This window comes from Lethenteron reissneri, unplaced genomic scaffold (genome assembly GCF_015708825.2).
Source record: "Lethenteron reissneri isolate LAM-NWPU_2019-01 unplaced genomic scaffold, ASM1570882v1 scaffold_1496, whole genome shotgun sequence".
Lineage (NCBI taxonomy): Eukaryota > Metazoa > Chordata > Hyperoartia > Petromyzontiformes > Petromyzontidae > Lethenteron > Lethenteron reissneri.
In genome coordinates, this window is record NW_026891219.1 from 47,420 (window position 1) to 61,256 (window position 13,837).

The following is a 13,837-nucleotide window of genomic DNA, read 5'->3' on the forward strand; positions in this document are numbered from 1 at the left end:
TAGACTCAACACTGCCCATAGACTCAACACTGCCCATAGACTCAACACTGCCCATAGACTCAACACTGCCCATAGACTCAACACTGCACCATAGACTCAATACTGCACCATAGACTCAACACTGCACCATAGACTCAACATGCCCATAGACTCAACACTGCACCATAGACTCAATACTGCACCATAGACTCAACACTGCACCATAGACTCAACACTGCCCATAGACTCAATACTGCACCATAGACTCAACACTGCACCATAGACTCAACATGCCCATAGACTCAACACTGCACCATAGACTCAACATGCCCATAGACTCAACATGCCCATAGACTCAACACTGCACCATAGACTCAACACTGCCCATAGACTCAACACTGCCCATAGACTCAACACTGCACCATAGACTCAACACTGCCCCATAGACTCAACACTGCACCATATACTCAACACTGTACAATAGACTCAACACTATACAATCCTAAAATATAATCTTCATCTACCCACTGCGCTTTAAAAGAAAAAAAACTGACAATGTATTATTTCCTACACAGATATAAACTAATGCAGCGCGTTGTTCACGCTTGACATCTCACCGTGCAGTCCAGTGTCTCGTGACTCACCCGCCCCCCGGCCTGTACCACCGCGGTGGATGTTGAGGGGGGGGGAGAGGCGGTGCCCTCCAGGCCAATGGGCCGCGGCGCTCACCAGCTCCACTGCGAGATGGGCTCGCCCAAGTTCCCTCCCCCCCCCACCCCCTCCACTTGGTGGCGGAGTCCGACCACCCGCCCTGCCCCCACCCCAATGGAGGCTTCTTTCTCCACCATCACCACAGCTGCTGCTGCCGGCGGCGGCGGCTTCGTGGCGTTGCTGGCGTCTCTGTGACCCCCCCTCGTCCTGCCCCTTGACCGTGAGTAGCCCCCCCCCACCATCACTCGTCACCCCGAGTCCACCAGCCACTTGGGGGTGGACTTCACTGGGAGCGGCTCTACAGCTCCTGCTCTGACGCCGACTTCTCCCGTCACTTACGGCAGCTCAGCGAAGCGTCTCATCGTCATCGTCGTCATCATTGTAATCTGTGTGTGTCACGCTGTGTGTGTGTGTCACCCTGTGTGTGTGTCACCCTGTGTGTGTGTCACCCTGTGTGTGTGTGTGTGTCACCCTGTGTGTGTGTGTGTCACCCTGTGTGTGTGTGTGTGTCACGCTGTGTGTGTGTGTCACCCTGTGTGTGTCACCCTGTGTGTGTGTGTCACCCTGTGTGTGTCACCCTGTGTGTGTCACCCTGTGTGTGTGTGTCACGCTGTGTGTGTGTCACGCTGTGTGTGTGTGTCACGCTGTGTGTGTGTCACCCTGTATGTGTCACGCTGTGTGTGTGTCACCCTGTGTGTGTGTGTCACCCTGTGTGTGTGTCACCCTGTATGTGTCACGCTGTGTGTGTGTCACCCTGTGTGTGTGTGTCACCCTGTATGTGTCACGCTGTGTGTGTGTGTCACCCTGTGTGTGTGTGTCACGCTGTGTGTGTGTGTCACGCTGTGTGTGTGTGTCACCCTGTATGTGTGTCACGCTGTGTGTGTGTCACCCTGTATGTGTCACGCTGTGTGTGTGTGTCACGCTGTGTGTGTCACGCTGTGTGTGTGTCACGCTGTGTGTGTCACCCTGTGTGTGTGTGTGTGTCACCCTGTATGTGTCACGCTGTGTGTGTGTGTGTGTCACCCTGTGTGTGTGTCACCCTGTATGTGTCACGCTGTGTGTGTGTCACCCTGTGTGTGTGTGTGTGTCACCCTGTGTGTGTGTGTGTGTGTCACCCTGTATGTGTCACGCTGTGTGTGTGTGTCACCCTGTGTGTGTGTGTGTGTCACCCTGTGTGCGTGTGTGTGTGTATCACCCTGTGTGTGCGTGTGTGTGTCACCCTGTGTGCGTGTGTGTGTCACCCTGTGTGCGTGTGTGTGTCACCCTGTGTGTGTGTCACCCTGTGTGTGTGTATGTCACCCTGTGTGTGTGTGTCACCCTGTGTGTGTGTCACCCTGTGTGTGTGTGTCACCCTGTGTGTGTGTGTCACCCTGTGTGTGTGTGTGTCACCCTGTGTGCGTCACCCTGTGTGTGTCACCCTGTGTGCGTGTGTGTCACCCTGTGTGTGTGTGTGTCACCCTGTGTGTGTGTCACCCTGTGTGCGTGTGTGTGTCACCCTGTGTGCGTGTGTGTGTCACCCTGTGTGCGTGTGTGTCACCCTGTGTGCGTGTGTCACCCTGTGTGTGTGTGTCACCCTGTGTGCGTGTCACCCTGTGTGTGTGTCACCCTGTGTGTGTGTCACCCTGTGTGTGTGTGTGTCACCCTGTGTGTGTGTGTGTCACCCTGTGTGTGTGTGTCACTCTTCTTCTGAACAAAAGAATGAAGGGGGCGTGGGAGCGTGGCGGTGAGGTGTGGGAAGCTGTAAGCCCCAGGATACTTTGGGCTCGCCTTCCCATCAACCAGAGGCGAGGAGTGGTGGTCGTGGTTACTTATGCCCCCACCGAAGACGAACATCCGTGGAGGGATGCAAGCAAAGCCGATGAGTCAGACGCTTTCTATGACCTCCTGTCACAGGTGCTGGCTAAAGTGGCCACTCGGGACAGAGTCATCTTGTTGGGTGACTTCAATGCCCGAGTTGGTCATGATGCTGACACCTGGTCTGGAGTGATTGGAAGGCATGGGCCAGATCAGCTCAATAATAACGGTAGGAGGCTGCTAGATTTTTGTGCAGCCCATGGGCTTGTAATTACCAACACGCTCTTCCGGCATCGGCGCATCCACACAACATCATGGATACATGCCGGGTCCAAGCAAGAACATCTGCTGGACTACATAGTGACGGACCAGCGGATGCGAACCCATGTCCTTGACACCAGGACCTACCGTGGAGCTGATCTGTCCTCTGACCATCGACTAGTCATCTGTAAGATGCGCCTGCCTTTCTTCCACTCCGGTGGTGGGTGTACACCCAGGATCCCATTCCAACCAAAAGTGGCCTGGTCTCAGTTAGCTGATGAAAGTTGCAAGCGAGAATTTCATCATCGCTTGCAGCTGGGGTTGGCATCGTCCCCCACTCCACCTGATGTCGAGGGTAAATGGGCGAGGTTTAAGACTGTGACTCATGCAGCTGCAATGGCTGCTTTGGGTACGCGGTCCAGACCTCCCCAGAAACCCTGGCTGACAGAGGAGGTGTTCAGGTTAATTGAGAAAAAGCGACAGGCCCACTCTCATCGCCTACAGCATCCCACGTCAGAGAATGAGGAGGTTTACCGCAGCCTTCGCTCGGAAGTTCGGAGAGCCGTAAGGCGTTGTAAGGATGGGTGGTGGTCGCGGGTTGCTGAGGAGATGGAGTCTGCCTCAGTGGCCCGTGATCACAAATCACTATTTAACTCCATCAAAAAAGTAACCTGCAGCGCCACACCTATTACCATCATTAGAGGAAAAAACGGTGATCCAATCTCCGACCCCCAGGAACAGGTTTGCAGATTTTCTGAGCATTTCTGTGAGGTCCTGGGGGAGGGAAATTCTCTCAGCCAGGAAAACATCATGGCACAAAGTGGGGATAACCCTGCTGAGGCTGCGGTGCCTCAAATATTGGAAGAGGTCACCCCCTGTGAGTGGCTGGCTGAGGTTCCAGCTGTTGAGGAAGTACTGAGGGCGATCCGGAGTCTGAGACCAGGGAAGGCACCGGGCAGAGATGATCTCCCAAGCGAAATGCTGAGGGAGTGTGGCGTTTGTGCACAGACTGCCCTATATGACATCATAACAACAGTCTGGACCACTGGACGGGTTCCGCAGGACTGGAAGGATGCCCTGGTGGTCCCCCTCTTTAAGAAGGGGGACCGCACAGACTGTAACAACTACAGGGGCATCTCACTCCTCAGTGTGCCGGGTAAGGTCCTGGCAAGGATTATTCAACATCGCCTTGCTAGGCACGCTGAGGAGGGGCTTGCGGAGCCCCAATGCGGTTTCAGGAAAGGGCGGTCCTGCACAGATGCCATATTTTCTGTCCGTCTGCTACAGCAGAGGTGTAGGGAATTCCAAAAAGACCTACATCTCTGCTTTATTGACCTGGTCAAGGCCTATGATACCATCAGTAGGACTGGACTCTGGGTTGTTCTTCGTGCTTTCGGAGTCCCTGACCCTCTGCTCACGATCATTAAGGACCTTCATGATGGTGAGCGGGCCCGGGTAAAACTACGTGGCCGGGAGTCGGAGCCTTTCCCTGTACACCTTGGGGTGCGACAGGGATGTCCTCTGGCTCCCACATTATTTAACATCTATTTTGACCGCGTAGTTCGTGAAGCCTTCAATAGCTGTACCGGGGGAATTTCCGTTTGGTACAGATATAATGGGAGGCTGATCGACGCCCGGGTGCGATCAAGGGATGGCTCCCTATTGGTCAACCACGTTATGTATGCCGATGATTTGGTAATAGCTGCTCATTCAGAAGAGGAGTTGGAGGCGCTGCTGCTGAGACTGGAGCGTGCCACTAAGAGGTGGGGCCTTACCATCAGCCCCACCAAAACCAAGCACCTGCCTGGGTATTCTGTACCATCGGACACTCCACCCCCACAACTCCCAATTGGTGATGGGGCAGTTGTGGAGAGAGTGGAGAGTTTCCCATACCTGGGCAGTATGCTTATGACCGGCTCCAGTCTATCAGCAGAGGTCTCACTCCGAATCAGTCGAGCGGCAATATCTTTTTCATCGGTTGCGTAACGCTGTGTGGAAGCTACCTGGTCTGTCGCTCCGCACGAAGCTTCAGGTCTTCTCGGCCACGGTCATTCCCTCCCTTCTCTACGCTTGCGAAACGTGGACCCCCCTGGTGGAGCATCTTCGCCGGTTGGAAACATTTAGGCTGGCCTGCCTACGATCCATCCTGGGTTTAACCAGGCTGGATTGTGTGAGGAGCTCACAAATCCTTGAAAGATTTGGGCAAAGTCCCATCAGTGAGCTCCTCCGGCAGGCAAGGCTGCGTTGGCTGGGTCATGTAGCCCGCATGCCCAGCCACCGCATGCCTAAACAGCTTTTGTTCGGCCGGATCGAGGGGGCTAGACGGGCGCGGCACGGGCTGGAGAAGAGATGGAGTGATGTGGTACAGGAGGACGTGGAGCTGAGTGGACTTGCCGATGACTGGTACCAGCGGTGTCAAGATCGGCCTCAGTGGAGGAGGCTCGTGAAGGACGCTACTGGGCAGTTGGAGGCAGTCGCCCTCCAACAACAACGGAGGGCGGAGGAGCGACGCTCACAACAACGAGCGGAGCGCCGGGTGGCTAAAGCACAGCAAGTTGGCACAGTAGGGGGCACAGGTGGTGCATCAGCCAGTCATCTCGGTCATCTCGGTCAGTCGACCAGTGGCACCTGGGTCTGCCCCGTGACCTCCTGCCAGCGGGCTTTCGACACTTCACGTGGCCTCAAGGTGCACTTGGCCTGGCACAAGCATCGTGGTGACGTCACCGCCACTTAGTGGCGAATGGCGGTTGTTGTTGTTGTGTGTGTCACCCTGTGTGCGTGTCACCCTGTGTGCGTGTCACCCTGTGTGTGTGTCACCCTGTGTGCGTGTGTCACCCTGTGTGCATGTGTCACCCTGTGTGCGTGTGTCACCCTGTGTGTGTCACCCTGTGTGTGTGTGTCACCCTGTGTGTGTGTGTCACCCTGTGTGTGTGTGTCACCCTGTGTGTGTGTGTCACCCTGTGTGTGTGTGTGTCACCCTGTGTGTGTGTGTCACCCTGTGTGTGTGTGTCACGCTGTGTGTGTGTGTGTGTGTCACCCTGCGTGTGTGTGTCACCCTATGTGCGTGTGTGTCACGCTGTGTGTGTGTCACGCTGTGTGTGTGTCACCCTGTGTGTGTGTCACCCTGCGTGTGTGTGTCACCCTGCGTGTGTGTGTCACCCTGTGTGCGTGTGTCACCCTGTGTGTGTGTGTGTGTCACCCTGTGTGCGTGTGTGTGTCACCCTGTGTGCGTGTGTGTCACCCTGTGTGTGTGTCTCACCCTGTGTGTGTGTGTGTCACCTGTGTGTGTGTGTGTGTCACCCTGTGTGTGCGTGTGTCACCCTGTGTGCGTGTGTCACCCTGTGTGCGTGTGTCACCCTGTGTGCGTGTGTCACCCTGTGTGCGTGTGTCACCCTGTGTGCGTGTGTCACCCTGTGTGTGTCACCCTGTGTGTGTGTCACCCTGTGTGTGTGTCACCCTGTGTGTGTGTGTCACCCTGTGTGTGTATGTCACCCTGTGTGTGTGTGTCACCCTGTGTGTGTGTGTCACCCTGTGTGTGTGTGTCACCCTGTGTGTGTGTCACCCTGTGTGTGTGTGTCACGCTGTGTGTGTGTGTGTCACCCTGCGTGTGTGTGTCACCCTATGTGCGTGTGTGTCACGCTGTGTGTGTGTCACGCTGTGTGTGTGTCACCCTGTGTGTGTGTCACCCTGCGTGTGTGTGTCACCCTGCGTGTGTGTGTCACCCTGTGTGCGTGTGTCACCCTGTGTGTGTGTGTGTCACCCTGTGTGCGTGTGTGTGTCACCCTGTGTGCGTGTGTGTCACCCTGTGTGTGTGTGTGTGTCACCTGTGTGTGTGTGTGTGTCACCCTGTGTGTGCGTGTGTCACCCTGTGTGCGTGTGTCACCCTGTGTGCGTGTGTCACCCTGTGTGTGTCACCCTGTGTGTGTGTCACCCTGTGTGTGTGTGTGTCACCCTGTGTGTGTGTGTCACCCTGTGTGTGTGTCACCCTGTGTGTGTGTGTCACGCTGTGTGTGTGTGTGTGTCACCCTGCGTGTGTGTGTCACCCTATGTGCGTGTGTGTCACGCTGTGTGTGTGTCACGCTGTGTGTGTGTCACCCTGTGTGTGTGTCACCCTGCGTGTGTGTGTCACCCTGCGTGTGTGTGTCACCCTGTGTGCGTGTGTCACCCTGTGTGTGTGTGTGTCACCCTGTGTGCGTGTGTGTGTCACCCTGTGTGCGTGTGTGTCACCCTGTGTGTGTCTCACCCTGTGTGTGTGTGTGTCACCTGTGTGTGTGTGTCACCCTGTGTGTGTGTGTGTCACCCTGTGTGTGTGTGTCACCCTGTGTGTGTATGTCACCCTGTGTGTGTGTTTCACCCTGTGTGTGTGTGTCACGCTGTGTGTGTGTGTGACCCTGTGTGTGTGTGTCACGCTGTGTGTGTGTGTATGTCACCCTGTGTGTGTCACCCTGTGTGTGTGTGTCACCATGTGCGTGTGTGTGTCACCCTGTGTGTGTCACGCTGTGTGTGTGTGTCACCCTGTGTGTGTGTCACCCTGTATGTGTCACCCTGTGTGTGTGTCACGCTGTATGGGGAGCGGTAATGTAGCGGTTAGCGCGCTGCGCTATGAACCTGGCGACCCGGGTTCGATTCCTGCTCACGGTCAACATCAGACGATTGTCTGAACCGGTCCCGGGCCTTCCCTAGGTCGACTCAGCCTCAAATGAGTACCTGGTGCGGTGTGTAAACATTGCCACTAGGGAGACAAAGGCGGTCGGGCGTGGTGCTGGCCACCCACCCCCTCGTGTACCGTTCCGGCCTTCATAGGTGCTTGCTAACAGCACTTGCCCCTACAGTCTGTTAAGGCTATATGGGGGATCTTTGTGTGTCACCCTGTGTGTGTATGTCACCCTGTGTGTGCGCTCCCTCTTGCGTCCCAAGTATTCACTACACAATAAAAATTCTCACGACGTGTCGACTGCAACACGAAACGTCGTGAGAATTGTTATTGTTTTATATTTTTATTATTTTATTGTTTCCCTTCTACGCGACTTTACCGAAAGAACCAAGAAGATGAATCCCTGCAGTCACGAAAGCTTTAAATCGAAATTTAACGTCCCGGAGATGAATGAAATTGAGCTGTGGATGAGTAACAGCGCCACTTACGACTCTGTGTGGTGTTTGCTCGCTTTGTTAACGACGCTGCTTTCTTTATTGTTTGCTGTTGTTACAGGCGAGCCCGGCGGCCCCCTGCAGAAGAAGTAAACAAGACGCAACAACAACAGGGAGGAGGGTGGTGGTGGAATGTAAACAAGAACAACAACCCCTACCCGCCACCACGCGGCGTGTTGTCGCGTGACGAAAGTAGCAGCAGCGTCATCATCATCACCACGTGTAGCAGCAGCGTCGTCATCATCCACGCAATGTCTGCCGGCAGGGATGACTCCTCCTCCTCCTCGACCTTCTACAACGGCGAGGAGTTGCACAGCGACTGGCACCAGTCCACGCTGCCCAGCGAGGACATTTGGAAGAAGTTTGAGCTCCTGCCCCCCGCGCTGGACGGAGCGAACTCAACGCCAACGCCGCCGCCCTCGGGCGATCCGAGCCGCGAAGGCGGCGAAGTGGCGAGCCGCGGCCACGTCTGGGACCCCGCCGGCGGCAGCGGCGTGGGAGCCGTGGGAGTAATGCTGCTGCGGGACTGCATGTGGAGCAGCGCCGCCTCCTCGGCCAGAGCCACGCCGGGGCGGCTGGCGCCCGCCGACAAGTCGGCGCCGCCGCCGCCCGCGGTCTCCCGCGCCGTGCCGAGCCCCGCGGCCGCCGCGGTGCCCGCCGAGATGCTGCCCTTTGAGCCGGGAGGGCGGCACCTGCCGGCCGAGGGGCGGGAGGATGGGGAGACTGTCGTGGGCGGGGCGATGTCTCCCGGCAACGAGACGCTCGGCGATTCGGGTGAGACTTGCACGCTGTTTTGCGTGTTTCTTTATTCGGTCGTTTTAGCGCGGTCGTGCCTTTTGTTTTTTTCGGTCAAGTCACGCAGGTCAAACATGAAATGAATCACGACGTTTCGGAGGCAACTCGAGCTTCCATCTTCAGGTGGAACAGTTACAGCAAAATCACCGTATCAAGTGAAGCGAGCTCTGAGAGACACGAGATTACATAGAGGTTAAGAGGGGGGGGGTGGAGCCTAACCCCGAACCCTGACCCCTAACCCCTAACCCCTAAACCCTAACCCCTGACCCCTGACCCTAACTCTAACCCCTACCCTAACCCCTGACCCCTAACCCCTGACCCTAACCCTAACCCCTAACCCTGCAGTGAACTGTGAGGCTGCTAAAGTTGGTCAATGACATCCTTCCAAAAAGTATGGATCCTTGCAGTCACGAGAACTTTTCGAATTAGCTTGTTCATCTTCGTTTACAACAAACTTACAGTTGTCAAGCTCACTACACGAATGTTGCGTGTGTACATTTCAACAGGTCCTGTACCTGTGTAATGGGTTCCGGAGACACTTGTAGAAGTAACTTCTTTATTACAATACAACACCTCAACAGTGCTGATACTCTGTTATAGCCTAGGTACACAGCCTAGGTACACAGCCTAGGTACACAGCCTGGATACACTACTCTGGCTACGCTCTGGGGTCCTCGGGCTACAATTACCCTAGGGGAGCTACCTGACCCGACCCAGCCACGGTGGGGGGGTCTGGACTCGGAACTCGCCCTTACAAGGACGTAGAGCCGGGAGTCCCAAAGTCCCACCACTGGCCCTCACAGCATCCCGGCCCTTACAAGGACAAGCGGGACGAGGGGGTCCAGGGTCCTAAGCTGGCTGGCTGGCGGGTCTTGGGTCTTGAGCTGCGACTGGCCCCGATCGGCCAGGGAGCTGCCCTTTTATGCCTCGTCCCCAACGAGGGGTGAGGCCGTGTGCGCCCCCAGATATCCCACAGAGCACACACAGCCCCCCCCGTTGGTGGCGCCAAGGGGCTTAGCTGTCTGGGGTGCCTGGGATCCTAGCGCCTGGCGCCGAGGGCTTCTCTGTCTAGGGTCCCAGAGCCCCCAGCAGCTCCTCCCCTCTTCTGGCACTACACCTGCGCAGTTTAGGTTTATAATGTTGCATTTTTCTACATTGCGTTGCTGACGTATACGTGTTTCCCTTCTGCAGACAATGACGACGACGCGGAAGATGGAGAGATTGACGTGGTGACCGTGGAGAAGTGGAGCCACGCCAAAGCGAGCGTAGCGCTACGCGCCGTGCACAACACAAACACGGCCCCCCGGTACAACGACAACAACCGGCGGCAGCGGCGGCAGCAGCGGCGGCGACCCGCCCCGCCGCCGTCCACGCCGCCCGTGCACCAGCAGCAGCACAACTACGCCGCCCCCTCGCCGCCTGCGCGCGGGGCGGAGACGCCGCCCCCGTCGGCGCCGCGAGAATCCGCGCGGAGCCGGGGCGCCGCCGGCGGGGCCGGCTCATCCGGCGCCGTCTCGACGGGGAGCGGCGGCAGCCCTCGGAGCTCCGGCGGCTCGGAGGGGCTTGGCGAGCGGCACAACGACCAGGAGCGTCGGCGGCGCGACTCCATCAAGAAGGGTTTCCAGTGGCTGCGCGGTGGCATACCGGAGCTGGCGCACGACGAGAAGGCGGCCAAGGCGCAGATCCTGAAGCGCGCGATAGAATATTCGCGCACCCTGAAGCGCGAGGAGGAGAGACTCAAGGCGGAGAAGCGGCGCGAGCAGATTCGACGTCGGGAGCTGCTGGCGAGGCTGGAAACCCTGAAGAACTCGTAGGCCGAGCGGTCTCCATTTGCATCTCGTTTAAAGACTTTAAACCGAAAGTTACTTTTGTTTTGATATTGGACGAAAGCCTCTGGCGACCGGCACAGTTGAGCCTCTTTGCCATTGAGTGGTTTTGTATGCACCGTGACCTCGTTTGCAACGTAATGCCTCTGAATATTTGACTGCCAAGGTTTGAGTTGATGGGAATGGTAAGTTGTACCTCAATAGACATTTCTGCACAAATGATGCTTCAATGTGGCAAATACTGCCATTAATGCTGTTCCATGGCGATTTTCACTTTTGATTTTTTTAATTTTTTCATATAAAACATGGAAAATGTAGGCACCAAAAGTTGTTACGTAATTACCCAGGGTTTTTGTAAGATTTAGCGCGAGTAACTTTTTGAACAAAGTTGTTCCTGTCAATAGTGCAAAAGTTACATTTAGTAACCTTTTTTGAATGTCCCTTAAACAAGGGGTGTTGTTGCTTACTTTGCATCGCTGATAAACTCGGTCTTTTTGCCGTTGAGCTCAAAGCGGCCTTAGCAGCTGCGAAGCGTTCGTTGCAGCACTTTGTGGACCTCGCTGTATCTTTATCTCTTATTGGAACGTAAATAAAGCCCACAAGACACCAAGTGCCTCGTGCATGATTGTGTTGCACCCTGTTGCACCCTTCACTTGCTAACGCGCGGATGTAGAAGGGACCTTGGCCAAGTTGCACGTGTCGGCATCTCAGACGCCGGCAGCATCGAGCTGCTGCACCAGCTTCTAGCGCAGTCTCGCCTCGCGCTTCACGCGCCCCACACTGGTGGGATGTTGGCCCATTCTTGGTTTTGGTGGATGTTGAGAACTTTAAACCGTGACCTCCGTACCGTCTAAACCAGGGGTCCTCAAACTACGGCCCGCGGGCCACATTCGGCCCGCCGAGGACATTTATCCGGCCCATGGTCACTAATTGGGCTGCGCTTGTGAGCACTAATTTGGCTGCGCTGGTGAGCACTCATTGGGCTGCGGTGGTGGGCACTGATTGGGCTGCGGTGGCGAGCACTGATTGAGCTGCGGCGGTGGGCACTGATTTGGCTGCGCTGGTGATCACTGATTGAGCTGAGGCGGTGGGCACTGATTGAGCTGCGGCGGTGGGCACTCATTGGGCTGCGCTGGTGAATGGTTCAATGGGCCAATTGACTGGATTTGCCCGCCAGGCCTAAGGCTGCCAGCCCTCCCCTGGCTGCGCTTGACTGGCTCTCCCTCCCTCAGCTCCCTCACTTGCCCCTCGGCTCCACTCTCAGTGATATTCCTGTGTGCTGAGTAAATGATAGAGGGGTAATAACAGATTGATCTCTGGAGGGGCTGCCTGCTGTTTTCCCGTGCTAGTCAGTGACAGACAGCCGAGGAGTAGGAAACCCAATTTAAATGACAGTAAGTGCATTTATATTCTGATTGCTATTCAATTATATGAGGTTATATGTTGTATGTTGTGTAAGCCCCGGTTCATACTGTTGCGATCTCTGAGCAGTGCGAGTTCAGCCATATGCTTGTATGGCTGAACTTGCATTAGATTCGGAAGAAAAAAAGGCACATGTGCCTTTTTTCCTGCAGTGGATCGCATGGGTCTTCTCCCCCATGCGATCATATTCCTATGCGAGTTCGCAGATCGCACTGCGATCTGTGAACAAAACTGCAGGTGTAATTAACTTTTTAATGGCACCCACACCAGTGTGAGCCTGGGGTAAAAGTGGAGTTCCCCCAATCAGACTGCATTGATGGGCAGTGCAGTCTGTATGTCTCTGTGTGGGCAAAGTTATTGCTGCTATATTGTTTTTGTAGCGCTGTATATATATTGGTATTTTACTAATAGCAATTTTGACTCCCTAGGAAACAATGATGTCAAGAAAGAGAAAAATTGACTCGGAGTGTAGGATATTCAAAAAACAGTGGACTTATGATTACTTTTTCATGCAGTACAAGGAAAGAGCTGTGTGTCTGATATGCCAGAATATAGTGTCTGTGTTCAAAGAATACAATTTATGTCGACACTATGAAACTCAACATAAAGATAAATATGATTGTTTGGTCGGAGAAAAGTGAGAAAAGATAAAATATTAAAACTGAAAAATACATTAACTCCGCAAAATACTTTTGTGAAGCAGAAGCAGCTAAATATTTCATCACTGAAAGCAAGTTTTCAAATTGCCAAGCTAATAGTGTGCACTGGCAGACCATTCGTTGAGGGAGAATTTGTTAAAGAATGCCTTCTTTCTGTTGCCAAAGAGATGTGTCCAGAGAAGGCCGATTTATTTAGTACAGTGAGTCTTTTAGGACCTACAATTACACGGAGGATTGAAGAAATGGGAGACAATTTCCATCAGCATTTGCAAAACTCCACAAAAAAAACTTTCCTATTTTTCCTTGGCACTCGACGAAAGCAACGATGTTCGTGATTCTGCACAACTTCTAATTTTTATTTGTGGGACGAATGACTATTTCGAAGTCACAGAAGAGCTTGCTGCACTGCAAAGCACCAAAGGAACAACTACAAGAGAGGATATCTATGAAAAGGTTTGCCAAACTGTGAATGGTTTGGAGCTGAACTGGGCTAAACTAGCCAGTGTGACAACTGATTGTGCTCCTAGCATGGTGGGGTCTAAGAAAGGAGTAATTGCTCGCATTAACCAAGAGATGGACAAACATAACCATTCTCATCCAATAGCCATACACTGCCTCATCCACCAACAAGCGCTGTGTAGTAAATCACTGAAGTGGGACTGTTAACTTCATTAGAGATCATGCACTAAACCACAGACAATTTCAGGAATTTCTGTCCGAGCTAAATGTTGACTATGAAGATGTTCTGTACCACACAGAAGTCCGTTGGCTGAGTCGAGGGAGAGTTTTGAAACGTTTCTAGGACTTACTTCCACAGATTACAGCTTTTGTTTTCAAAAAACAAAAAAGTACCAGAGCTCAATGATGCAGAATGGAAATGGCACCTTGCCTTTCTGACAGATGTAACAGAGCTACTTAACAGTTTCAATGTGCAACTTCAAGGAAAGGGGAAGCTCATCTGTGATATGTAATCACATGTCAAAGCATTTGAAGTAAAATTAGGCCTCCTCATCAAACAAGTGAAGGAGGAAAACTTCTGCCATCTCCCCACAACTCAAAATCTGTTAGCGGAAAAAACATTGGTTGCATTCCCAAACAAAACATGTGTGGATTCACTGGAAAAATTGCAAAAGGAGTTCCAATTTAGATTTAAAGAGCTTCATCTCCATGAACAGGACATACAGCTTTTCCATAACCCATTTTCTATTGACATTGAAAATGTGGATACAATTTACCAAATGG

At 53.9% G+C, this 13,837-nt stretch overlaps 1 protein-coding gene across 3 annotated transcripts; it reads left to right on the forward strand.

The window, feature by feature from the left end:
- The first annotated feature begins 780 nt into the window (after window positions 1-780).
- LOC133362477 (N-myc proto-oncogene protein-like) lies at window positions 781-11,103 on the forward strand. 3 transcript variants are annotated; one of them, XM_061581424.1, is made up of 4 exons: window positions 781-910; window positions 7,955-8,027; window positions 8,159-8,667; window positions 9,880-11,103. In XM_061581424.1, coding segments are annotated over exons 2-4 (1,134 nt in total). In that variant the 5' UTR covers window positions 781-910; window positions 7,955-8,025; the 3' UTR covers window positions 10,503-11,103. The 3 variants fall into 3 exon arrangements, with proteins under 3 accessions (XP_061437408.1, XP_061437407.1, XP_061437409.1); XM_061581423.1 differs by having other exon boundaries at window positions 7,955-8,667; XM_061581425.1 differs by lacking the exon at window positions 781-910 and adding an exon at window positions 930-1,030 and having other exon boundaries at window positions 7,955-8,667.
- The last annotated feature ends 2,734 nt before the right edge of the window (window positions 11,104-13,837 follow it).